Source organism: Hyaena hyaena, unplaced genomic scaffold (genome assembly GCF_003009895.1).
Source record: "Hyaena hyaena isolate Hyena2069 unplaced genomic scaffold, ASM300989v1 scaffold_528, whole genome shotgun sequence".
NCBI classification, from domain to species: domain Eukaryota; kingdom Metazoa; phylum Chordata; class Mammalia; order Carnivora; family Hyaenidae; genus Hyaena; species Hyaena hyaena.
The window spans coordinates 781,367-808,805 of record NW_024081158.1 but is presented as its reverse complement, the minus strand read 5'-3'; the positions used below and the strand labels follow the sequence as shown (position 1 = coordinate 808,805).

Below are 27,439 nucleotides of genomic sequence, written 5' to 3'. Positions count from 1 at the left end.
AATTTAGGTACTGTTCCGCCCAGTCATAAATTGTTAAAGAGAACAGATGATATGTGATTTTACAAGTCACTTAGTAAACAGCCATTTCTGAGGCAAAGGGTTTATTTCTTTTGGGAGTTCTCTGCCACAGGCAAGAAACTAAACCATAATCCAAAGTCAAAATAGAATTATCCTTCTTCTTTCATTTTCAATGTCAGAGGCCACACTGGTTGAATCACTCCAAATGTCTTCAACTGGATTGCCCATTCTGATGAATAATGTATTAGGCTATACCTCAAAGTAAAAGATGGCCAGACTGAAGTGCTAAAAAGGAAATAATATCATAGTATAGTAAGAAGAAAACATTGTTAAGACTGAAGAGAATGCACAGAAAGAAAGAAAGAAAGAAAGAAAGAAAGAAAGAAAGAAAGAAAGAAAGAAAAGGAAGGAAGGAAGGAAGAAAAGGAAGGAAGGAAGGAAGGAGGGAAGGAAGGAAGAAAGAAAAAAAAAAGAAAGACGATCTGTGTGTGAGAGAGGAAGAGAGAAGTATAGAAGGCTTAAAGATTGGGGTGCCTTGGGTGACTCAGTCAGTTAAGTGTCTGACTCTAAATCTGAGCTCAGGTCATGATCTCAAGGGTTCATGAGTTTGAATTTGAGTCCCCAGCTCTGCACAGACAGTGCAGAGCCTGCTTGGGATTCTGTCTCTGCACTTCCCCTCTCTCAAAATAAATAAACTTAAAATTTTTTAAAAGAAGATTTAAAGAGGGGCGACTGGGTGGCTTAGTCGGTTAAGCGTCCGACTTTCACTTAGGTCATGATCTCACGGTTCGTGGGTTCGAGCCCCGCGTCGGGCTCTGTGCTGACTGCCAGCTCAGAGCCTGGAGCCTGTTTCAGTCTGTGACTCCCTCTCTCTCTGACCCTCCCCCGTTCACGCTGCCTCTCTCTCCTAGAAATAAAATTAAAAAAAAAAAAAAAGAAGATTTAAAGATCAGACACTGAAATACGGATATTCTTTCTTTGAATAGTAAAATTACAAATTAGTTTTCTTTCCATCTTTGTGATTCTCTGAATTTTAGGGTTTTATGCAATGAACATATACTTCTTATATAATCAGATAAAATATGTTACATTTTAAGAAATCATATCAGAAGAAAGGAATTTAAATCGCTCTAGGTACTAGATTCCAGGAATTGGAAGAAATGTTTGTACGGGGGCTGGGAGAGTTTGAGGTATGTGAAGCCAACTCTGAAGAGTCAGATATAGCATTTAATTAAGGCAGAGGAGAAAAGTTTATGCCTATCATGAATCCCAACATATAGAGAAGTAGCAAAATCAAACTGTCCATCCATGTAGGACAGATAAGCTGAGATTTCTTTCTTTAAAAGCATATTTTATTTTAAACTAGAACAATATTATTCAATGAGATAATCAACCTTATTCACCAAACTTGACTCTGACAGTGGGCTTCCTTTATATAATGAGCCCACTCTTCAAAATGAAAGAATTTTGAGAATACTCCATTATGTGGCAGGGTCCAAAGGCAATTCCAATTGAGGAGTTCTCAAAAAGTTTTGAGTAATGTCAGCACACTGAAAAGAATATCACTCATTCTTATGTGTGTCAAATTATCAAGCAATTATTTTTGTAGTCACATTCTGTAAATTCTGAAAGCCAGTGAAGACAGAGACTTAAACTGAATGGCTATATTTTTATGACCACACTTCTTTATCACAGCCCCACAGAAAAGCTCTCTCGACTTAGGTTTTGTGAACAGACTCAGGTCTCTTGCTGTTCCAACCTTAGTTGATTCCTTCCCTTGGTTTCCTCCAATATAATCATAATCAGTACCCACCAGTTGGTGGTCTTTGCTTCCTTAATGTTCTATCAATGCTGACAACCTGATGGGATGCAGCTGCTGCACTGAGCCTGGGAGACTAGCCACAGGAATCATGTCTATGACACCTCAGATTGCTCCACAATGCCTAGAACAATATTAGGCACACAGTAATACCTTATTACCTCAATGCCTAGAACAGTATTAGGGACACAGTAACACCTCAATGCCTAGAACAATATATTAGGCACACGGCAACACCACAATGCTTAGCACAATATTATGTATACAGTAATACCTCAATGCCTAGAGTAATATCAGGCACACAGTAACACCACAATGTCTAGAACAGTATTAGCCACACAGTAACATCTCAATATTGATTTTGGCTGAGTGACTGAAAACAAGTTTTCATCCCATTATACAACCTACTATTTAGTGGAATTCAGAATGAAAGAGTTCCATTTAGCACACAGTTCTGACAGAGTGGTTTGCCCCCTGAGACTCTATCATAGCCTGAAATGAGAGGGTTCTAGAACAGCTAGTACAGTTATAGGAAAGGACATTCACTGACAAGGCTGAGCCTGCTCTGGGATCCTGTTTCCTTCTCGTTCTGCCTCTCTTGTACATGCTCTCAAAAACTAAAAAAATAAACTGAAAAAACTGTTGGAAAAATAAAAGATTTTTAAAAAGTTAAAAAAAAAAAAAAAGGAAAGGGCATTCATTTCTCTTCACTTTAATTCTTCATCTCCTGTACCTGATTATTTGAAATTTGAAGATACTAACTTTTATATTTGCTTTCTGAAATCAGGATCATCTCATATATATATAATATAAATTTGATTATTTCAAATTTGAAGATACTAACTTCTATATTTGCTTTCTGAAATCAGGACCATCTCATATATATATATACTAATATGAACCTGTAGGTTTCCTTCAGATGTCTGTGTCTTTAGGAAGCAAATCTGTGTAAACTGTGTGTTCCCTAGCTAAATATAATTTATTGTTTTGCATCTTCAGTTCTTATTTTATCTTAGGAAATGTGTTTCTCCAATGGTAGACTGGTCAGAAAATGCTGACATAATAGAGAACTACTCTGGGAATCCACAAATTTGAGGTTGGCTTGCCAGTATCCAAAATAGCTTTAGCATAGCATCAATCACTCAAAGGTATTTCAAAGTTAGAAAGAACTTTGTCAACCATTCATCCAGTCAATGTTTTTATAGTAAAGGCAAAAAAAAAGTGAGTCCTAAAAGTTTAAATGACTTCTGAAGAACACTTAACCATTGCCAAAATCAGGATTTAATGTAGTGATAGCTGATAAGGACTACTATGTAATCATTACATTCTATTATTCCACTAATGAGAGATGAATAGTCAGTACATTTATTTCTTTACTCAGAACTTTGAGGCACCTGGGTGACTGTCGGTTGAGGGACCAACTCTTGGTTTCAGTGCAGGTCACTGTTGGTGAGATTGAGTCCAGCATCAGTGTTGGTAGCATGGAGTCTGCTTGGGATTCTGTTTCTGCCTCTCCCCTGCTTGCACTTTCTTTCTATATATCTAAATAAATAAATAAACATTAAAAAATCATAACTCTGAGACTAGGTTACTACTGAGCAAACCATCCATAGCCTTTTCCAGTTTATCAATTCCTTGAGCATAGGAACTGTGTCTTACACATTTTTTTCTCTCATATATTAAACATATTACCTAACAATATTCTCAAACAAGACTTTGTTGATTACTTGATTAACTGAGTACAGAATTAACATGTAATTAGATAACTACTTATTATAGAATTAATAATATAGTTATACCACAAGAAACTGTTCTGATATAGAAAATTATACCACACACATTTATGGGGAGATAATGTGAGTGATCAAATGCATATATTTTAGAGTTCTAGCTTTGCTATGTGACCATGGGCAAATTAATGTTTTTAATGTTTCTTCCTTCATCTTCTAATGGGAATAACACCTACCTCATGTGGTTTCTTTAAAGATTAAATGTGTTGTCTGTATGAGTATTTAAAGTGCCTTCATATGGAAAGTAGCCAATAAATGCTGGTTATCATCAGCTGAGAAATGAACATAATCATGCCTAAACCTTGAAGTTTTAGAATATAAGCCAGGATTTATCCTGAATGATAAAAAAAAAATATCTACCTGGGGAATTTTTAAAATCTCTGTCTTTATTTTCTGAAGAAAGCAATGGGAAATGTGTCTTTATCTGCAGGCATTCTTGTGCCATAGAGCAAAATGCTACAATAGCAAAATGCTACAAGAATATTGCAGGACGGACAAACACCATGGGATATCCGTGACTAAGTAGTTTATTGATGCTCAATGAATACTTGTTAATAATAATGAAGATATTTTTCCAAATAGGATTCTAAGCTTAATTTGCACAAAGAATATTTAAAATTCTTTAACTGCTAATGGACACTTCTGTATCTATTTGCACAAATTTGTGCTCCAGGTGAAACTATGTACTTTATAAATATGTGCATGCCTTACCATAGAACTGAGAAGAAAGACAGATAATACTCAAAGTATGGCTGTCATGAGAAAATAATGGCCATAATCTATTTTTAAAGTGCTTTCAAGTGCAACTCTGTTTTCAGAAAAATGGAACTTGTCTAACACGATTGCAGACGTATCAATGCATTACTCAAAGCCTTAGCATGACAGTTATGATGGCAGTGTCTCTAAAATTATGTAGTAAGTTTCAAGCCTTTCACTATATCAGATAAGTTCAATCACACCTCAAATAATTTCCATTGTCATGGATATCAGAATAACACATTTTTAGGTCCTCATGATTTATTGGGAATCCAGATGAGGACCTACCTGCCAAGTTGAACATGACTACTTTCATAGAAAGTAAAATACTGCTAAGCTCTCCCAACCTCTATAACTATGTTGTGGTTATTTATGCTACCCCTTTATTTCTTTTTTCAATTAATGCAGATGGACCTTATGGACTTCAAGTTAATTCTGACAAAGGGCTAAAAGTAGGGGAAGTGTTTACTGTTGACATTGGAGAAGCCATTTTGTTTTATTGTTCTGCTGATTCTTACCCCCCCAACACCTACTCCTGGATCCGGAGGACTGACAATACAACATATATCATCAAGCATGGGCCTCACTTGGAAGTTACATCTGAGAAGGTAGCCCAGAAGACAACGGACTATGTGTGCCGTGCTTACAACAATGTAACTGGACGGCGAGATGAAGCTCATTTCACAGTCATCATCACTTCTGTAGGTAAGTGTGACATAAAAGGCAAGGATCCCAAGGAAACACAATGCATGCTGGTCTTCTAATACTCAAATTTTATACCTGTGTGGAAGAGAAAACCATTGTGGATTATTGATAAACTCTAAGAAACTCTCTTTCCATGGCTTCTAGGAGTCAAAGAAAGAAAACCCAAAACAGAATGAAGGAAGAATTCAATTGTTAACTCTGAAGGACTATGAAGAAAAAGAGAATCCAATAAATGACACTAAATATGCATTTGTATTTTTTATTTTACAAACAAGAATATAAGAGAAGCAGCTTACTCATTTAAACTGGTTTATATCTGTTATTGCATTAGCTCAGGTGAATAAATCTCAATGAGTTGGAAATCTGGTTTTCCTACTACCTAATTTGACTCCTCCTCTCACTGTCCTTTATGAGCCTCCCTTCCTCTTTCATCATTTAAACACCTGCAATCTGTGGAAGTTCTCAACAAGGGTCTCAACACCTTGGAAACTACAAATTTTGTAGGTCTGTTAAATTTGACCTTCTTTAGAAATTAATTCTAAATTCTTCAGAAAATTTTGATTTTTCAGAAAGCGTACTAATCCACAAGAAGTTAAGTATCACTGCCCAAAAATGTACGCCTACCAAATTCCCATCCTTTTAAGCCTTCTTCTCTCTGTAATATAATTTCATTTTCCTATATGATTTCATGCACTCTCATGGTTTAATATAACCCTGGTACATCCAAATCTATATCTTTATAGCTCTAAAACTGTATACCCAGTTGCCTTCTGATTATCTCCAATTTGAAATACCAGGGGCAGCATATACATCCAACATATTAAAACTGAATCATCTTCTTTCCCCCCAAATTACTATTATTTCTGTATTCCCAGTTTATGTGAACGGCCCTACTGTCTACCAACCTAAAGCAGAAAGCTAAATGTCAATCCAGACCCCTTTCTCTTGCTCACTGCTGTGCCCAACATCCAATCACCACGTTTGTCCATTCTCCTTCCTTTCTACCTCTCAAACCCATTTTCTTCTCTCCTTAATCTTCTCCTTCTTTCCTGAATTTCTTCTCCTCTCCCTCTCCTTTACCTTCTTCCTGTCCTCTTCCTCATCCCCCTCTTCTACCTTGTCATCCTCCACCGTTTTCTCCTTTTGCTTCTTCCTCTACTGCTTCTACTGCTACTATCAAGTACTTCCTGGACTCAGCTTTGCACATAAAGACTCGTCAATATCCAACTGGGGAACACCTGAGAGCAGGCTTGGACAGGGAGGGGTGGCTAGGATGCCTATTAGGGGTGTAGGAACAAGTGGGCAAAAGGTAACATCATTCAATACTTTTTACACTGATATTTTCTCTTTCTCCATCTTTATAGCCCTTGTGTCTAATTTAGGGCCCATAATATAGAGTCAATGTGTTTTGTTGAATAAATGAAGCAAGAATATAATCCTTAAAATTCTTAGGCTAAATTTTATAGTATGTAGCTATTGGGCCATTTGCATCAAAATCATCTGGGGAGGTCTAATAATGTATTTTCATTAAGACACCTCAGACCTATTGGGCCAGGATCTTGAGGGTAGAATCTAGGTATCTGAATATTTAACAAGCACAAGTGTGGCAATTTTGTGTTTAAGATGTTTCTTTTTCCTCTATAGTCTTTTGAGCTTATTAAAAAGCCACCAAGAATTATAAGATGGTAACAAACTACACATTGATAAAGAAATATATAGTGGATAGAATCCCCCCATGATTTCTTAAAGTTGAATGTATTCATATTTGTGAAATCCCCTGAATATATTGGAATTTATATAACTGTCGTGGTGAAGTTTTATTTTTTTATGAGAAGAAAATACCGCACTCTCTAGAAAAGTGCTATCCAATGGAAATTTTTGCAAATATTTGTAAAGGAAATATTTGATCTGCACTAGCCAGTATGGTAGCCACTACCTTCATTTGGTTTTTGAGCATTTAATTTTTTTAATGTTTATTGTTCTTTTTGAGAGAAGGCAAGACAGAGCATGAGTCGGCAGGGGCAGAGAGAGAGGGAGGCACAGAATTAGAAGCAGGCTCCAGTGGCTTATTTGAGAATTTAAATTTAGCTCTGCAACTGAAGGACTGAATTTATTTTACTTATTAATTTTAACTTAAATTAAATAGCCACATGTATCTGGTGGCTATTTACCAGATATGCCTAATTACCATATTAGATAATGCAGCTCTAAATTTTTACCTGACTTACGTGTCATTTGGACAGTAGATAATATATTTCCTTTATAGCTCCCCAAAGCATATATGTGCTTAGGGTGCTCTAAATCAGACACATTTGTTCATTGTTTAGCACCTACTGTGGGCCAAATACTGGGGTAGGCATTGAGAATGCCAATAGAAAAAAAATTCCTGCTAACAAAACGCCCACAACTTAATATAGACAGCAGGCATGTAAACAGCTAAGGTGAATCCTTTGCTTTCTATTTCACTAAATTTTAATAGGATAAACCAGCTCTTTACCTCAGTGGCTAATCAAAACATAATTTTAAAACAAGCCATAATTAAGTATATAAAGTAGTTGAATAGCAATCTGGGTGTTATCTTAGACTCATTCCTCATGCTCATTGCAAATGAAAACATGGCTCCAATATGCAGTTGTATACTGCACTGCCACCTTTCACACTGCCTGAACTTTCTCCATTAATATTTGGCTAAGGTATTTTCATAATATCAGAAGCCCCCAATATTTGATTAAGATCTTATTACTGATGTCCAAAGACAGCCACAGTCTTTATATCAAATAACTGCCTTTTGCAAAATATAAAAAAACCTGTTTGACCTGTACAAAGACCAGGTATTTGTTTTTATAGTAAATAAGAAGAGCAGGTGCTTATTTTTCAGAGGGATTCAGAGTTGTCAACATTAGTGACCTCTCTGTGGTTTTTAGAGCTATTTTTCAACCCCTATATGTCCACAGAACTTTAACACACACAGCAGCAAATGGCAAATAAAATTAGTAGTATTGATGTGTTTTAAGTATTTGATATTTTAAAAAGTTTTCCAAATTAATGAATCTCTACAATGGAGATTAAATATCCAGTGACCTACAGTGAAAAAAATGAACATCACTTGTAACTACCAGTTGAGCACTGACCATCCACTCTGAGAAGCAATCTATATTAAGATCTGTAGAGAATTTGACGTAATTTTAGGGGATAAGATGCCTCCCTTTGAGATATTTTCAGAACCAAATTGTGTTTGGTGTAACCAGAGTCTAGTACTAAGAAACAGATGAACTTCTTTGTTTTTAGTGAGGCACATAACATGGCTACCACAAAAGTCTCAGCAAAAAGCTATGGAGAGCAATGGACAAAGGAGTCAAAGATAACTCCAAGACCACAAATAAGGAAAGAAAATAACAAGGTCAGGAAAGAATCAAAAGTTTTATTGGAGACTTTCAGTTGGGGAGAAGAAGGTTGGAGAACATGATGTTTGGCTCCAGATGGTGCCTTCTACCTCAGGGCTAAGGGATATCAATTGACCTTTCTGTCTCAGTGGAGATATACTAAGGAAAACAGGGACAATGGGCAAGGCCACACAGCTAGTAAGTGATAAAATAATATCTGAATTCAAAGCCTTTGTTTTAATCACTATATAAACCGCCTCCCTTGGCATTCTTGACTGAGAATATCAGTAAGGCTATGGTCTTTCTAGAACATATACCACATATCCAGGATACTGTATATTTTCTCATCACCTTACTAACTTTGTGTTATATACAAAGAGATACGCTGGTTTGTCCATGACATGTGTAGGCTCTCATGTTAGTGAGAAATTATGAAATGCCTGAAACTAAAAATAATATTTAGAATATACAATTCAAAGAAAGAATAGCAATTAAAATAATAAATTAGCATTTGTATTTTGAAAAATAAACTGTTTTGTTTCTTTGATTAAGGACTTCCTTGAATGCCGGTGTCCATGCTTTACAATTGTAATGGGGTCTATTGTGACATGCAATATATATATATATAAAATGAAAAAGTTTATGATCAGAATTCAAGTATTCACATTTAATGAAGACATTTGAATATATAAATTATTAGAGTTCCCAGGAACCACGTGGCTATAATATGAGATTTAGACAGAATAGAAATGTCTTGAATTTCTGATCCTGAGAAATCTATCACTTTTTTTGAGAGACAGAGAGAGAGAGAGAGAACAAATGGGGGAGGGGCAGAGAGGGAGAAGGAGAGAGAGAGAATCCCAAGTAGGCTCTGCACCACCAGCATGGAGCCCGACATGGGGCTTGAACCCATGAACCATGAGATCATGACCTGAGCCGAACTCTGACACTTAACCGACTGAGTCACCCAGGGGCCCCTATTATTTTTATACTTATTTCTATTGTACATTTTTTCATTTAGAAGAGAAAAGGAAATGATCCAAAGTGGGAAAATGAATTTGCTAGTTTCTTCTATTTAGAAACTTCTCACGTTAAGATCTTAAGGAGATGATTTCACTTTGGACCACTGGAGAAAACGGCAAAGATAGAACTACAGCCCTGACATCCATAACCTAAGACCTTAGACATCCCCGTGAGCTTTTAGCACAGAATAACTGTGTCAGTTAAATAGGGCCATGGGAGAGTATAGAAATAGCACCCTCCCCCAATATGGTGCTTTCATCTCTATAGGGACAGGAATCAGCTATCATAATCAGCAAACATACTGGATGGGAGAGATCTCAGAACTCCATTCTGATCTAGCAATAGATGTGCAGACTGGTGGCATATGGCTGCCCTGTTCTGGGTGCAGTCTTTCAAACAGCAGGGCTGTGATGCCATGGAAACCACACCTCTTGCCCATATTTGCACTTATAATATGTTATTTCATTTTATTTGTTTGCCTAAGGAGGGGACAAACTGCATTTGCAGTAGGGCTTTGGTAAATGAGTCAATCATGTTTAAATAATGAAGAGAATGGCATGCTATGAGCTAAACAGTAGGAACCTCTCTGAAGGAAAGAATGGAGCTCCTGCAAGTGTCCAAAACTCCACTCAGAATTCCTATACATTCTCTCTAGCAATAGGATCAGAATTTATCTGCTGCCTTACTTTCAAGTGGGGGTTTTGGAAGTCCATCTCTCCAAAACACACTTGCCTAGAACTGAGACTACAGCAACTATACCCCTTGATTTGATCCTTGACATATTTGGCATTTTTTATTTTGTGAAAGGGAGCAAATCTCAAGTTCTGGGATGGAGAATCAGTGTCAAGAGGAGACAGTCAGGATGCTCTAGAGGAGAAGGAGGCCTAACAGGGAATATCATTTGTTCTGAGAAAAGGGACTATGCTTATTCCTCTTTTTCCAGGGAAGGATCTGCCATAGCCAAGGTTTTGGGATGACAGACACTGGTCACCACGGGGAGACTCTCTGATGTAGGGCTAACAGAGGCCAAGGGGGAAAGGCGCAAGAAGGCAATAAGGAAGGAATCTGAAGAGAGAAGGAAGTAATGGGAAAGGGAATAAGTGGGATCCTCTGTAGGACAGAATTCAATCATTTTAGGAAACACCCAAGGGACAGAACATTAGAAATGAAGGAGGAGCAAGGAGATGTCTTATCTAAATGTAAGACATCCAATCATCATATGTGAAACCAGCTGCCAGGCTTCAGAATCATGGAAGGGTCTGGCAAAGAGCTTATGGATGCAAGAGTGTAATTTCACCATTAGAATGGGAAGTACTTGGCAATAATCATTATTAGCATGTTTTCAATCATAAGGGAGGGGAAACAGCTAAGACTATACTAAAATTTTTTTTTCTGCAGTTTTTTTGCATGGTAAAGCACGTAATAGAAATTTGAGAAGAATACATTAGCATTCAATACTTTTTTGAGGGGTTAATGGAATTTTGGTGAAGACAATCTGACTATCAAGAAGTGAGAGAGCTGAAACACTTCAAGTCTGTTGTTAGATAAGGTGGCAGGTAAAACAGATTTTATAGGAGCCCACCTGCCAATTACAAAACCATTCTTTTGGACAATGGATCAACAGGAAAGAAATGAACTTGCAGTCAGGAAAAAACCTCTGATCCAGTCTTAGTTCTAACTTAATGATTGTGGCAAATATTTTAGTTTCTCTGAGACTATTTCTTTATCTGTAATTGTAAATGGTACTTTGATTTTTTAAATTATTTACATTTTTACTGATAGGATACAGCTCTACCAAATAAATGGGAAACAAATGTATGTTTGGTCTTCATTACATGCAATGCTTATACATTTAATTGTGCATATCTGAAAATTGGCTAGTTTTTATTTTAATATATGACCTAAAATGAAGAAAGAGAAGGCACCTGGGTGGCTCAGTCAGTTGAGCATCTGACTCTAGATTTCAGTTAAGGTCATGATCCGGGATTCATGAGTCCAATGCTCAGCACGGAGCCTGTTTAAGATTCTCTCTCTCTCTTTCTGCCCCTCTTCCCCTCTCAACTCTCTCTCTCTCTCTCAAAAAAATAAATAAAATAAAATGAAGTAATAAAGAATTCACTTGCTAAAAGTGGTGCCCAAATCATATGCTATATCTTAAATTAAACCATTCTATTATTTAGTATTTCATCGTTATTACTTTGCTTTTCTACCCCTGCTGATATTTCAAGAAAGTATTCTATTTGCCTTTATCTTACTGACAACCACATCAGAGTCCTTCTGGGTCCTTCTGAATTTATATGTTAAAAGTAAAATAGGGGCGCCTGGGTGGCTTAGTCAGTTAAGCATCCAACTTCAGCTCAGGTCATGATCTCGTGGTTCGTGGGCTCAAGCTCCGCGTTGGGTTCTGTGCTGACAGCTGGCACAGAGCCTGGAGCCTGCTTCAGATTCTGTATCTCCCTCTCTCTCTCTGACCCTCCCCTGCTCACGCTGCTCTCTCTCAGAAATAAACAAACATTAAAAATATGTAAAATAGATTAGCTTTTGTTGAGTTCCTAAAATTCTACCCCTAAGATAGTAGACTAGAATGTGAAAATCAGTCATACAAAGAACAATAAAACCATCTGCAGATGTTGACTCTGAAAAGAATTCTCAGGGGAGATGTGAGGGAAAAATCATGCAGAAAAAGGATCTGATTTATTATAATTTTGTTGGTAGAACTGAGTAAATTTGGGCTTAATGGTGGAAGGATTTCTGTTTCTCATATAATGATCAGACAGAAGGGGTAGAAAGAGCACAGAACTGTAATCAGACCTTATTGAGTTCAACTTTGTGTCCTTAGTCTTAGCTTTCTTATCTTTTATATGGAACTTATTCTTGTATTGTGGAGGCCAGTGCAAGTGGTAAGCAGTAAAAGTATTCATTTTGGTTAGTTTTTTTAGTTTTTGTTTTTGTTTTGTTTTTGCATCTTCAAAGTCTAAGACACAAAGAAAAAAATGTATAACCAACAAGCAACTAGAGAGGAAAAGAAGAATAAAATGAAATCCTGATTAATACACATTAAGACAAGAAAGGAGAGACAAAAATGGAGGAAATATAGAAAAACATAATAAGATTGTAGATCTAAACCAAAATGTATTAGTAATTTCATTAAATACTAATGTACTAAATGTTACAACTAAAAGACAAAAACTGTCAAACTAGATTAAAAAATACTGTCCAGGAGCACCTGGGTGGCTCAGTAGGTTAAATGTCTGACTTCAGCTCAGATCACAATCTCACTATTTGTGAGACTGAGCCCCATGTCCAGCTTTGTGCTGCCAGTGTGGAGCCTGCTTGGGATTCTCCCTCTCCCTCTCTCTTTCTTCTCATCCCCCACTCATACTCGCTCTCTCTCAATAAATACATAAACTTTAAAAAATACTATTCAATACAAAAAATACTATTTGATGGTTGTAAGATATACATCTTATATATAAATACTGAAAGATTGAAAGTAAAAGGATGAACAAGTAACCATACAAATAGTCAAAAGAAAACTTATATACTGTTACTAATATCAGACCAATTAGATAATAATTAGATAATTTTTTTGAGACAAGAAGCATTACTTTAGATTAAAAAAAGTGGACGTTTTGTAAGAAATGAAGTGGTGTCTCTAGCAGGAGGATGTACACATTCTGAATTTGTATGCATCTACTAGCAGTGCTTCAAAAGGTATCTAATAAATAGCAAAAATCAACAAAGTAGAAAAATCCATAACCAGAGTGGGATATTTTTAGCATATAACTAATAAAATAAATAGGCAAAAACTTAGTAGGAATAGAGAAAAATAATTTGACCTAATTGAATTAATATAGACTATAACATAACAACAACTGTAGAACACCCCCTCTTTGTATATGACCATGTATATTGTCATTTTTCTAAAATCTTGGCATTCAAAAGATTGATATCAAACAAGGTCTGCCCCCTAGAGTAGAATTCAACTAAAACTCAATAACAGACAACAAAACTAGAAAACTCCCCAACTTAAGGAAATTAAGCAACATGTTTTTTAATAGCTTATAGGTCATATAAGAAATCTCAATGAAAATTATAAAATATTTTGAACTTAATAATCACAAAAATACTACTTACAAAAAACTCATGGGATGGTGTTGTTCTGCAGTAAGATTGTCTATACTTAAGAAAGTGATGGAGAGGGGCACCTGGGTTGAACATCCACTCTTGATTTCGGTTCAGATCATGATCTCATGGTCATGAGATTGAGCCCTGAGTAGGGCTCCATGCTAGGCAGGAGCCTGCTTAATATTCTCTCTCTCCCTCTCCCTTTGCCCCTCTCCCATGTGTACTTTCTCTTTAAAGTAAAAAAAAAAAAAAAAAAAAAGATTAAAAAAGAGAAAATGATGGAGAAAATAATAAGGTCAATTAAATTTAAGACTATATTATGTTCACAGCCATCACATTATGTATGGCACAAAAAAAATTGAGGAAATATTCTTCCAGCATCAAAAACTGTTATTCAGTCCAGCAGTCATTCACATGATTGATGAATGAATGAAGTTCCAATGTATGTCGCCATTTCATTTTCATCTTACTAAGTATCAACCAACATTCATAATGAAACTAAACTTGTTCATTTATGATGTAACTTATTTCTCTCTTCAGTTGCATAGATAATCAAAGTAGTTATCTGAAGTCTAATTTTTTCAAAATATGGTTGAATTTAACCCATTGATGGAAAATTTAAGAGGTTAGCAAAAATCAACAAATCCATTTCCTGAGAATCAGTTAGCTATGTATAATTAAGAATAAAGAGTATTGCCTATTTTATAATTATTTCTAAGTTATGTGCTATACTTCCTTTATATCATGAAAAGGTTATCATTTATAACCTATGTATGTATGTATGTGAACACATTTTTTTTTTTTTTTTTTTTGAGATTCAGTTACTGGTAGGCCACTGGATAGTGTCCTATTTATATAATACACTTGATGTAAAACTCTCTGGTTGCCCCAAATTCTAGACTATTAGAGCAGCCACAAAACTTAAAGGCCTCTCACTCTAACCTCCTCATTTTACTAGTGTAAGAATGAAGGCCATCAGTCAAGTGGCTCACCCAAAGTTGCCCAGCTCTTTAGAAAAGAACAAAACTATAAGGTAGGAGCAGAGTATTCAAAGATAGGTTTGGACCTCACAAAGAGACCACCCAAATGCTAAAGTAGTTCCAAACTAAAAAGGTCAGCTTTCCAACAGTGAGAGAATATAAATTATTAACAGAGAAAATAAGGAAAAATAATCTTTCGAAGAAGTTTTTTGGTGTTCTAGTCTAGATCTAGAATCAAAAATCACATACCACCTGCCCAGGAAGTCCATGTACCTGATTCATACTAAAAGAGTGAGATAAAAAGAAAGAGAGAGAACAACTTAGCATCTCGGGATGTTTTATACAATGAGATCAAAGTTAAATGGTTAAATGGTGGTGAACACTATCGGAAAGTATGGACGTACGCTTTATATGATCTCTATCTAGTTCAACACATCAGTTGTATCCTGGGAAGCTTACCACATTTCCAATCACAAAATCCTTAGAGAATGTAGGCCATTGTGATCAAATTGCTGTGTGTCCTAAAATAAGTGCATCCCTTCTGCTTGGTCTGTGTCATTCTCTCTCACTTGCTCGCTACCACTCTCTCACGTTCTCTCCCTCTCTCTCTCCTCTCTCCTCTCTCTCTCAATATATATATATGTGTATATATATATACACACAAAATAGGTAATATATAATATATAGATGCAGTAATGTCCCCAGGTAAAGCATAAACAAGCCAAGCGATACAGTAATTTATTATTAATCTTTAATAAAAATATTTAAAGTGTGTCTTTTTATTTAGGACTCGAGAAGCTTGCACTAAAGGGGAAATCATTGTCCCCTTTAGCAAGTATAACTGGAGTATCACTCTTTTTGATTATATCCATGTGTCTTCTCTTCCTATGGAAAAAATATCAACCGTATAAAGGTAGGTTAAAATTAGAAAGAAAATTTACCTATGGTTTTATATACATGCTTAAAAGTACCTTATTGTTTTTTTTTTCTCTTGGTTTTAGCTATAAAACAGAAGCTACAAGGCAGGTAATGCACATATGTCTACAAAAATAATTTTTTTCTTGCATGTTTTTTCCTCAGTTATTAGCAGTAACAGAAATGTGTCTTTGTCTTTTCAGACCAGAGACAGAATACAGGAAAGCTCAAACATTTTCAGGTAATGGCTATGCTGAAAGGGACTAATGTAATGTTAATGTGTATTCATTAATATTGCTCACTTTAATTATTATATATAACGCACTGTTGATATAATAGAATTCACATAAGCTAATACTGATATAATACAAACAATCCCTTACCTTTGAATAGTGCCCTCATTGTATAAAGTGCTATCCCTTGTATTGGTTTTATTGTAAGTCATACCAATCTGTAAAATAAGCGTGAAAGGCACTGAACACTATTTTATAGGCTAGAAAATCAAGGCTCAGAGATTAAGTCACTTGCCCACCATCACTGAGCTCTTTTGAATCCTAATCTATTGATCCCTTTATTATTTTGAAAATGCCCAAGATCCCCTCACTTTATTCATTCCTAAAGCAGAGACAATGCTGGCAGCTCCCTCCCTGGGAGCAGTGGGCAGGGAGGTTTGATAGGTTTGCTGCTTCTTTGTCCCCAGCTGGCCCCCTCCTCGCTCTTCACTACTGACTCCCTACTGAGTCAGTTATGCATTAAGAATGGGACGACCTCCCAGGCCTTGGAGTCACTTGGAGCTGGGTCGCAGTGCCCTATATGCCACTTTTTCTCAATGTCACCTTGGGAAAATTAATTAATTTTTCCTGACTTCAACTTCCCTCATCTATATAACAGAGATAATTACTGCCCCCACATCAGGGCTGTGATGAGACTTAAATACACTGATGTAGATGGAGGGCCTAATATGCCAGGATGCTTACTAAATGTGGGTTTGCTTCCTCTTATCAAGCCCCAGAGACCATCTGGTTCCTCCCAATCACCCCACTCCCATCATTTTGCAGATGATAGTTTGAGTGATTTTGATACTGCATTGTATTACATTTTGTATATATGGGCAGCTACAGTAGTACATTATGTATAATAATTAAAATAAATAATATACATTATACATTATCATTGATATTATTGGTTCTGGTGGTCTCTGTTTTAGATCTGACAGGGTGCAACAGACATTATGTGTAGATTAAGAGATGCTGTGATTCCCAGGCTGAAGTCTTGGTGTGCTAAGTCTTGGTTACTCAGAGTTACAGAGGACAAGCCTGCCCACATGAGTTTGTTTGAATGTATATAATACACCATTCCCACATCAAGCTTTAAGAATAATTGTCCCAATTCAGTTTCAATTCTCAGCTTCAGGGGTGACTTCCCACACTGCTTAGTTGACAATATGACTACAGGGTTTTAGGAAATGTTAAATTGGTTTTATACACATACCACTTGAAATAAACAATAATAAGTTTTACAAAGGCTTAAAAAATTGCAATAGCAGATGGAGGTATTTGATTTGTGAGTAGTATTTGTTTTACATTTCAGGCCATGAAGATGCTCTGGATGACTTCGGAATATATGAATTTGTTGCTTTTCTAGATGCTTCTGGTGTTCCCAGGGTTGGTTTTCCTAATAGCTGATTAACCAGAGGTGTAAGCAGCATTTAGTTAAGTGCTTGGGCAGTGTGGTCAAGGGTCTGCACTACCTTCAGCAGAGTTTGCTCCCTCTATAATGAATGACGTTGCTGGATCTGAGGAGCTAAAGCATCTTTCGTGGCCTTTATAAATAAGGCTAACATGAATTAGGGATTTCACTAATTCGTTAACATTCTTTACCTGGTAAGCTCAGTGAAGAGAAAACTAACTAGTTTGAAGTTCAAGAGAAGTGAACAAACAGGGGATCAGGGGACCCTGATTTAAATCATTCTGCATCACCTTCATGGCTACAGCCTGTCACTTCCCTAACTCTCTCTCTCTGTACCTCAGTTTCCCCTTCACTTCCCCTCATGTTTTGCAAAGACGATTGATCATACCCTTATGCTCTTCAGAAGAAAGGGACCATATAAACCCAAACTACGCAAGTACACAACTTTATTTTTATCCTAAAGGTGCATGAGATGCAAAAAGGAGACATTTTACACTGTTGAAACATTTTTTTCAGGGTGCAAAGATAATGTCTTTTAAACCAATCCGTTTTGTTTAACAGACATAAAGAATGTTCTCTAAGCTAATCAACTCATTACTATCTTTATAGATTTTTGTAGGGTCAGTCTTCCCTCTGCTTCCTTGTTCCCTTATAATAGTTCACTTAGGGAAGGGGCCATAAACAGACTACTCGCTTTGGGCATTATCATTTCCTTTTTTTTTTTTCTTCTTCTTCTTTTTAAAGAACTATTTGTCATTAGAGATTAGTTACCTCATCTGTTCAGTGACTTCTATCAATGTGTATTAATTTTCCTAGCCACAGACTTTATTTCACAAATGCCATGTGAGTAATAGAAGGAGACTGGATTTCATGGTCCTGAGGGCAAGTCGGCAGCCCCAGCTCCCACATCACAAGGCTCTGCACTGCCCTATCCAGTCTCAGACAGCATTGACTCCCCTTTCACTTCTACAACCAAAAAGACGAAAATAAATATTTGTAGGTCAATTATTTCAAACAGCTTCTTACCACAGTAGAAAGCACCCCTCTCAGGTGTGGCTTTTAAATAGGAGAGCAGGAAACTGAAGACTTAGAATTGAATTTTTGAAGCTGGTTGTTTCTTTACTTAAAATAATGTAGTTTCGGGGCACCGGGGTGGTTCAGTTGGTTAAGCGTCAGACTTTGGCTCAGGTCTTGATCTCTGGGTTCCTGAGTTCCACCTGGCATTGGGCTCTGTGCTGACAGCTCAGAATGTGTCTCCATCACTCTCTGCCCCTCCCCCGCTTGCGCGCACATGTGCGTGCGTGTGTGTGTATGTGCGTGTGTGTGCGCTCTCTCTCTCTCTTTCTCAGATAAATAAAACATTTAAAATTTTTTTAATTAATAAAATAATGTAGTGTTTATCCCTAGGAATTCATTACAAAGGAGTGAGATCTATGTAAGAAACTTTAAATTTAGCCTACGATTAATCAGTACTCGGTTTCAAGGTGCTATTGGGAGGACCTCTGTTTACTCAAAATGCTATAATCCCCAAGAACATGGGGCAGAGAAATGAACATGCTGACTCCATATCAAAAGCAGCACTTACTTCTGTCATAAGTACAATAATGTAATTTGGAGCCGTACCTATCTTCAAAGCTTAAAATTCCTGAGGAATCAGTGAAGGTTATTCAACTGGTGGTGCCAGGTGCTTTGGGAAGAAGTAAGAAATCAACACCAACAATGGAAGGAAAAGCACTAGGAGCAGGAGTGTGTAGGAGAACCTATGTGAGAAGAAGGCAGCACGGCCGTTCTGTGTGAACATTAGCAGCCAAATACAATGGCTTTGAGGAGAGAAGGAAAAATAATATTCAAACCAAGATCTCAAAACTGAAGTTAAGAAGGGAAATAAATTCAATTACTAACTTTTTGAGTTTTTAAAAGTTTTTTTTTTCCATTCAACCATCCTTGCATGAATAATTGGCAAGTAGTGTCAAAAAGCTGAGATGTAATATAAAAGATAATCATATATGCTCTCTGATTCTAAAGCTGTCCTGATATCTTCTCTTTTGCTATTTTTTCTATTATATTTCATTTACAGTACTGCCAGCTTTTTTCTTAAATGAAGAAAAAAAAAGCATTAGCTTTTGTCAAGCTCTTCCTCTCCTGACTTCATAGCTATGCTGCTACACAAACTACCATAGGGTAAGTGCAGGAAACTGTAGCAAGGAGAAAATGAACATCGTAGGGAAGATAACCAGATCTAGTTCTCTAATCATCACTACCTCCAATTGTTTTCAACCATGCAGTAGAGTAGACACACTATTTACTAGTCTGCTAATTCTTTTTTGATGTGCCACATTTTCTAGATGCCAAGTAGGTCGGTTCCAGCCTCTGATGGTGTATCAGGACAAGATTTGCACAATACAATTTACGAAGTCATTCAGTACATCCCTGCCCAAGAGCACGACCGTCCAGAGTAAGTATGAACTTGTATTTGGTGATGCTACTTTGGAGGGGCTCAGCATTCAGTCCCTGCTTTCCCCAGAATTTACTGAAAGGCTCAGAAGAAATATATTAAAACAGGAAATTACAGCTTCTGTACACTTGAACAAACTTCCCCACCAGAAAATAATTTTAGGGAAAAAATAAACACACAAGTATGTCCTAGGATTGTGCACTTGGACCAGTGGACTAGATGAAGAGCCTGGAATCCAGTGTTTGCCCCCAGTGAATCTACATCTGGGTATGAAAGAGGTTTTCAGTCCTATTTGCAAGACATTTTTGGTTATCTTGATGATTTTCCAATGACTGTGGTGGTTTTAGGGCCAATGATCTGTCACTGCAAATAGGACCAGGAAAACAAAACAAAACAAAACAACTACAAAATATGCACAGGACTGTCACCATCAAACGCCCAACCTCTTACAAATTTGAGGCAGTCTACTCTCAAGTGAGCAGAATCACAGCAAGGACTGGCCTCATGCCTAGAGAGGATAAAACCTGAGCTGAGGCCAAAGCCAGGAAACTACTTATCCAGTTAACCTCAGGGCTGACACTAAGGAGTTGCCCTCCCTTCCCAGCCATGGAGAAACTAAGCCTACAGCTCTTTTGAAATAATGAAATGAACTTCCCTTTTTTGTGCTGTAGCTGCCCACAGGCATAACTGCCACAAATCATCTTCCATCATTTCTTTATTTGTCATTTATTGACTTTGAAAAGAACATCAATAACCACATGGCAGGAACTTCCCCTCTGGCAAAAGAAACAGTGCTAGCAAAGTAATTCAGACACACCTCTGGATAAATACCAAAAATAACAGCTAGCAGTGGATGAATGCATGGGAAATCATCTTAAGGGGAGGAGACCCAGTCCTGGGAGTGGGAGGGGGGACTCTGCAGTCATTTAAGGGCTAAGTGGCAAGACACCTCAGAGGACCCATCAGTGCATTCCTGCTTGACCCAGGGTGCCTGGAGAAAAGGGACTCAAGTACTTTAGAAGCAGACTCTGACAGAGCTAGAAACTTCTGGTTTGAAAAGAAAAGAAGATGTTTTAAGTAATCATATTATCCATCTAGTAGAACACAAGAAGTGGAATATTATTCCATGACAGATTAAAAAAAAATAAAAATAAAAACCTACCTCTCTAAAATGATACCTGACTCTCTTTACTTCTGGAATAGAAAATTAAGGAATATTTTTCTTTGTTAAATACAAGGAACAGAAAGAATTTTGAGAGTATGTCTGCTTCCTAATTTTAAGATTATATACAATTAAGAATTTTATCCTATTTAAATTCATTGTTTTTTCTATGTCTTTCATGCTGCATTATCTATTTTTCCAATTAGAATGCAAACGAAACATGAAAACTTGAGGTTTATCTTTTAAAGCTCCCCAAAATAAAATAAATGCTGAGTTAAAACTGTAGAATATGGCAGCTACAATTTCAGAACACAAAATAAAATGATTAGGTTGGTTTTGTATGTGGGAAAAAAAGCCACGATTCTCTAAGTTAAAAAAGAAAATCACCCTCTGAAACTAGACTGCTTTCAGACATGAGCAATATCCTTAGAGTTTCTTGGGAATATAAAACTTTATTTCAGAAATAAACTTGGGAGGTTGAAAATAAAGCAGAAATGCATTTTTATTTTTCTAGCACATGAAGGAGCTATTGAGGACATGCTCCCTCGAGGGGCAGCAACCTCAGAACCCAGGTTCACACCGCCTGTCCCTCTCCCCATCTCCACGGCTGCTTTCAGCTCCTTTCTTATCGTCCTTATCTTTCTTTACTTCCCTTTGTGAGTCTTTGTCTTCCAAAGACTCCCTCTTCCTTTACCTCCATCCTTTGATGTCTGCCCTCTCTGAATCTTCCCTTTTTTTTTTCTTTTCTCTCTGGAAGACTGTCTCCTTTTCTCTAAAATCTCTTTTAAAATTTCCTTTCTCTTCCTCTCTTCCAACTCCTACTAAAAGGGAGCCAACATTTTTTTAACTGTCATTTTCCTTGAATACAGATTTATTTTACCTATTCTAAATTTTAACAATGAACAAGTAGAGTGTTTTGTTTCATTGGAAACTGTCTTACACTTATTTTATTTATAGTCAATCTACAAATATTTCCAGAACAGTAACTATCTGTTAGGGATAGAGATTAAGTAAGGCTCAGTCTTTTAAGGATTCCATAGTTTAGTAGGCTCTTGTTTGCTTATTTTATCTAAAGACTGGTGGTTCTTAGTAGAATAAATATTCCTCAATAAAATAAGTATTCCCTAACCATGCAGAGGCTATTTTTCTTTCCTGACTGCCTATGGCTTTGTTCTTTAAGTCCAGTTAAACTCAAAGATCAATTTTATGAATAATGTAGTATTACAGGTGGTTAGTGAATCTCTCTCATCCCACCATTTCCAAAGTGAAGGTGCCAACTCTGGGTAAAGAAAAATAACTTACTGCTTTCTTGTACCTCTGTTTGACAGTTGCTTCTGTAATAGGAAAGACAGCCAAAAAATTCTTTCTTTGGCTCTTAGACTATTCTAACAGCATTGTTTTCCTTACTGCATGTGTCTGTTACCTAATTGGACTGATGTTTAACAAATTGGTAAGTTGACCTGTTTTCATATTTTAGTATTCAGCTGTTATTTGTTTATTGAACTGAAGGCTACATTTATTTAAATGCTATCTGTTGACCTCATAAAATGCTCCAGGCACAGTTTGTTTTAAACCCTTGACTGGCTGTTGGTATCTTAAAATCAGGACATTTGAGTAAGTAAACCTTTTACTAAACCTATACTTTCAAAAGGAAATTATCTACAGAATTCAGTGATTGCTTACTCTTTATACTTACTGGCTTATAAATGTAGTTTTCCTAAACTAGTTCAAAAGCACTTGTTATTTGCAGCTATTGAAAGGAATAAAAGAATTTAAGGTTCTACCTGTGGAACTGAAAATCTGTAGAATATTTTATATATCTTGTAACATCTCTTTGCCAGGTGAGCATTCCTGGGTAAAGCTGTGCACTGGAGTGAAATAATGAAGGAACATTTTGAGGAAAAAAATGGAAATGTATATTCATCCGGCATCGGTGAAGAAATCAAGCCCAATACCTCTTATTCTTTACTCCTTTTTAATGCAGAATAGAGTCATTTATAAAACTGGACTGAAGGTTTTCCAGCAAACACACAATGCATTGTGCAAAGGAGGAACATGGTAGGAAAATAGTTCTCAGTGCACAGTCTTTATCATGCAGACTGTGAGGAAGAAAAAAGATGGGACTTTCCAATTACTCTTTTCATATCAAATTTCTCTAAACATCTCAATTAGTTCTAATCTATACTTCCACTTTAAACAACATGGACTATCCTATTTGAGTTACAAATGTGGAAACTTTATGTTTATAAAATTTCCAGGAGGCTTTATTTTATTAAATTCTCGTTCCTGTTAAATTACTATACTAATTTTTTAAAATATTATTCCCAAATTTCCTTCTTGTTGTTTGTACCACAAAATAAGGACGGCTATCAAAACAGCAATGTGTGCCTTCTCCTAGGCTGTCAATTACCAATGGTTTTTTTGAAAAGGCATAAAACACTAAAGGAAATGACATATTAAAGTCCTATTTTTATTTTTGTTCAAGGAAAGATGGATTCAAATAAATTATTCTGGTTTTGCTTTTATATGGCCTGATTCTTTGTCTTGCAGGGCAAAAATTTTATATAAAAGTCAGATTGTACAATTAGATTTTTTTATCTTTATTTCTCAATGTGCAATAAAGTATATATGGTAGAGAACTACTAAAATAAGAATCTTCTCTTTCATGGCTATTTTTTTTCCAGTCTTGAAATTTTTACTTTATTACATTATTGATTCTGGGAAAGATCTCCCTCCTTGTATATTGCTGTGTTAAAATAAATCAGAAAGAGAGGTGCCTGGGTGGCTCAGTCAGTAAAGTGGCCAGCTGTTGATTTCAGCTCAGGTCATGATCAAGCCCCACATTGGGCTCTGCCCCTAATGGTGCAGAGCCTGCTTGGGATTCTCTCTTTCCCACTCTCTCTGCCTCTCCCCTGCTTGTGCTCTCTCTCTCTCTCTCTCTCTCGCTAGCTCTCTCAAAATAAATAAACATTTAAAAAATCAGTTAGAGACCAAGTGGTAGATTCAGAAAACACCAATTTACAACCTCCAAGTGAAATAACTGATTCAGATAACAATCATCATGAGGTAAGACTGCTAGATAAACGGTACCAGATAAAACTATGAGATGACCAAGCGTCAGGTTGCAGAAACTGTGAAGGGAAGGTGGTCTGCAGCCTAGAGAGAAGTAAGTGTACAAAGTAGCATAAGGCAGCTGTGTAGCATGCAAGAGGCCCAGGGAGTGGGGACAGTAAGGTCACCTGAGTGTGGTAGATAGATCTTTAAGACAAAAGACGGATATTTGTGTGTAATGATATTGGCTACAAACACTCTGACCTGCCAGTGCCACACTTTAAGATTTCCTTCTGGCCAAACAAAGGTAAGAACAATCCAAATATTCAACGATAGGGGATTTTTAAATGACATTAGATCCATAGAGTGGTTCACACTGTAACTATTAAAAAAGAAGATGTACGTCTGTATTTACTGACTTTAAACTCTATCTCATGACCTAGTATTTTACACACAAAAAAAGAAAGCAAAAGTGCAGCATTTCTTTTTCAAAGTGTTTCAAATGAACCACTATATTTACACTGTACCTTCCGTGTTTTCACAGAAGCCGATGCTAAAAGGAAAACTAAGACTAATTATCATGCATTTTTGCACATTATGCATTTTTCTGCTGGAAAAGTCCACCAGTCCCACCACAAATATGTTCTTTTGCATTTGGTAAAAATTGTTTTTATCTAATTAGAAAAGAGAGTTATGCCCATTGTAAATATACATATAATATGTGTATACATACATACTTGGAAATGCAGAAGGCCATCCATAAGATAATTAAAATCACCCTAGAAAGTAAATCTTAAACATTCTCACAAGAACAGCAAAAAGGAAAATTGCAGCCATGTGAGGTAATGGCTGGTTTACTAATCTTACTGTGGTAAATTATTTCACAACATATGCATGTACCAAATCATCACACATTAAACATTCACCATGTTATATGTCAATTATATCTCAGTAAGTCTAGAAAAATAATATAAAATCACTTGTATTCTCACCTCTCAGAAATAACCTATCAACATTTTCCTAGATGAGTGATGCATGTATTCATTCATACACCTTCCAGTTCTGGAAAGGATTTATGGTTTATATGATTTAGTTCATATAAATGCATAATGTAACAAGAATATAAGGTTGATACAGGAAACAAGATAAAGGAATCATGTGAGTTTACAAAGGCAAGTTGAAAGCGGAAATGAGGTCGATAACCAGCATGATGAATTCCCCTTCATCTCTGAGTATTGTTTCATACCACCAAGATCACACAGTATACACAGGTAGATGTCTGAGGAGGTATTTCTAAATGAAATGCAATATGTTACTGTCGAAGCCAAAGAAAGGTTGCAGTCTCATCACAGGGCTGGGAGAGAGCAGGTCAGCCTTCCCAGCCACTGCTTGTCACAGGTCCATCTACCTCTCCCCTCCTTTCTCCATCTTGAATCCCCTCCCTTCCTATGCCCCCTGCATCTATTTCTTGAAGAGCAGATTGGTTACAACGAGCTGGAGCTGTATCTCTGTGTTCCCCTTCCAAGACCCAACCCTGGAACACTTTAAATCATAGACCATCTTATACAGGCCTTTTCTCGAATAGGTAATAATACACTCATATGATTCACAAACCAAAATCCTATAAAAAGTATCCACCAGGACAGGTGTTTGCATTCCTTTTTTTATTTTTTAGATTTTTTTTTTTTGGTTTGGCTACCTGTGTGTTTCCCTCCAGAGTATCTTGCCACAAACCAAAGGAGACACGAACATATATTTTTATTTTTTCAAACTCACTTGCCAAGCACTTGTAATGGCTCTCATTTCTGTATTGCTCTCTCTCGCCCACACAAATACAGAGTCTCTGAGAGCATGGTTCCACTCAAAGCAACAAGGAGCTGTTGAAGGGAGAAATGCAAAAGGATCTAGAATCCAATTAACTTTTGCTGTCATTGGTGTGTAACACTGGATGACTCACTGCTTTTTTTAGTAAATGGGAATGAAAATCTCATAAATTAATCAAGGTTTCCAAGGGAAGTGATGAACCAAACCCAGATGTTTACCTAATTAACAAATTAATCTTTAAAACCCAGCCCGAAGTTCTTTCCTTATTACTATACATAATCTTAGCTGAGCTCTTGTTAAAATTTTTAACTTGACATTATTGCTTCTCACTTGGAATAGAATTATATTCCTAGTATTCACTAAAGAGTACCTCCTACAGATAGACTTTAAAACAAAGAAAAATAAAACGCTTATAAATAAAACAGTTTCCCTTGTTTTTCTGACATTTCTCTTTCCAGATTAAGACAATTTCAGTTCAAACAAACTGCACATGTACACTCAAAGATAACCCATTTGATCACTCAGTTTTACAAGATCATAGCACCTTATGAGGTTTTGTTAAAATAATAAAATTGAGTGTAACAGTACATGGCATATGGGTATTTTACTATATATATTATTAAAGATTTAATTTGTTTTTGGGAAGTTTCTATTTTTTGTTTCTATATTATTGTGTAACCCTGTGAGTTATTATGTCATTCTTACACGTTCCTCTAAAGTTCATGTTCAAATGTACATGAATATATATGCTTTAGTTTCATGAAGCTGTAAAAAAAGCAAAGCTTTCTTTCTCACAAGCAGACTCGGAAATTAGACATAGCACTTGGATTTTACAGTTAGTCTCTGTCCTTCTCATCTCTGAGATACAATGTTTATTGGCATTACCATGTTAACTTTGACGTTTATAAACACTTTCATACCCATTACTGACTTTGATCTTCACAAGAACTTTGTGGACTAGAATAAGCATGATCATTTTACAGATGAAGGAACAGAGACTCAGTTAGAAGTCTGTCAAAAGACTGTGAAAATCTCCAAACCAATGAGTGGCAGAGCTGATCTCTAAACCACACTTCCGGCTCCAAAGTCCACGGTCAATTCTAATCATTTCTCTGGACTGAGCGTCCTACAGTGGTGGGCACGCCAACTTTTCTTCTGTCAGCCCTACTTGAGGAACTTCATTAGTTTCAAATACTATTGGCCTCCCAGCAAACAGTTTATTTCTTTTTCAGGTCAGAACTTTCTCACTTGAATATACGCCTAGGAAAGATGACAACTCAACTGCTCGCAATACAATAGGGCATAAATTGGCAGATTGCTTCCTCTGCAGCAGAATTCCACCTTAGCTTAATGACAGAGATTTCTGAAGCTTTGGAGCTGTCAGCTCCTTAAATTCTACATAACGCAGTCGTCCCAAAGGTTGGCACTTCAGAGACCCTCATGATCACATGCTCTTCTGAGGGTCCCATATGGCATCCATCCCAACATGTGTACTTTAGAACACAGACAATAAATGTTTTTTGAATTGTAATGAATTAGATTACCTGCCCTCTGCATATTTAATGACGACCACATTTATAAAAGGCAAATAAATTTCTATGTTTCCAATAACCAAGTTTCTCTGAGACTGATTCTCAGGGGTACTGGATAACTTTGGTCTACAGTTCACTGAGACCTTAACAAACTGTTTTTTCTTCAGGAAGAAGAGTTGTCAGAATCTGACTGTCTACAAAATTTTATC

The 27,439-nt window shown here is 36.5% G+C and overlaps 1 protein-coding gene across 6 annotated transcripts in view; it reads left to right on the top strand.

The window, feature by feature from the left end:
- HEPACAM2 (HEPACAM family member 2) overlaps positions 1–27,238 on the top strand; it is a 46,093-nt gene extending 18,855 nt beyond the window's left edge. For 3 of the 6 annotated variants that reach the window (XM_039255427.1, XM_039255426.1, XM_039255428.1), the window contains 7 exons: positions 4,792–5,088; positions 15,390–15,515; positions 15,604–15,628; positions 15,721–15,758; positions 17,108–17,181; positions 19,552–19,661; positions 26,931–27,238. In XM_039255427.1, the coding sequence (XP_039111358.1) occupies positions 4,792–5,088; positions 15,390–15,515; positions 15,604–15,628; positions 15,721–15,758; positions 17,108–17,181; positions 19,552–19,661; positions 26,931–26,997 (737 nt within the window). In that variant the 3' untranslated portion in view covers positions 26,998–27,238. Of the gene's footprint in view, positions 1–4,791; positions 5,089–15,389; positions 15,516–15,603; positions 15,629–15,720; positions 15,759–17,107; positions 17,182–19,551; positions 19,666–22,664; positions 23,349–26,930 lie in introns of those variants that run through there. The other 3 variants (XM_039255431.1, XM_039255430.1, XM_039255429.1) reach the window with 2 other exon arrangements.
- Positions 27,239–27,439: the final 201 nt, after the last annotated feature.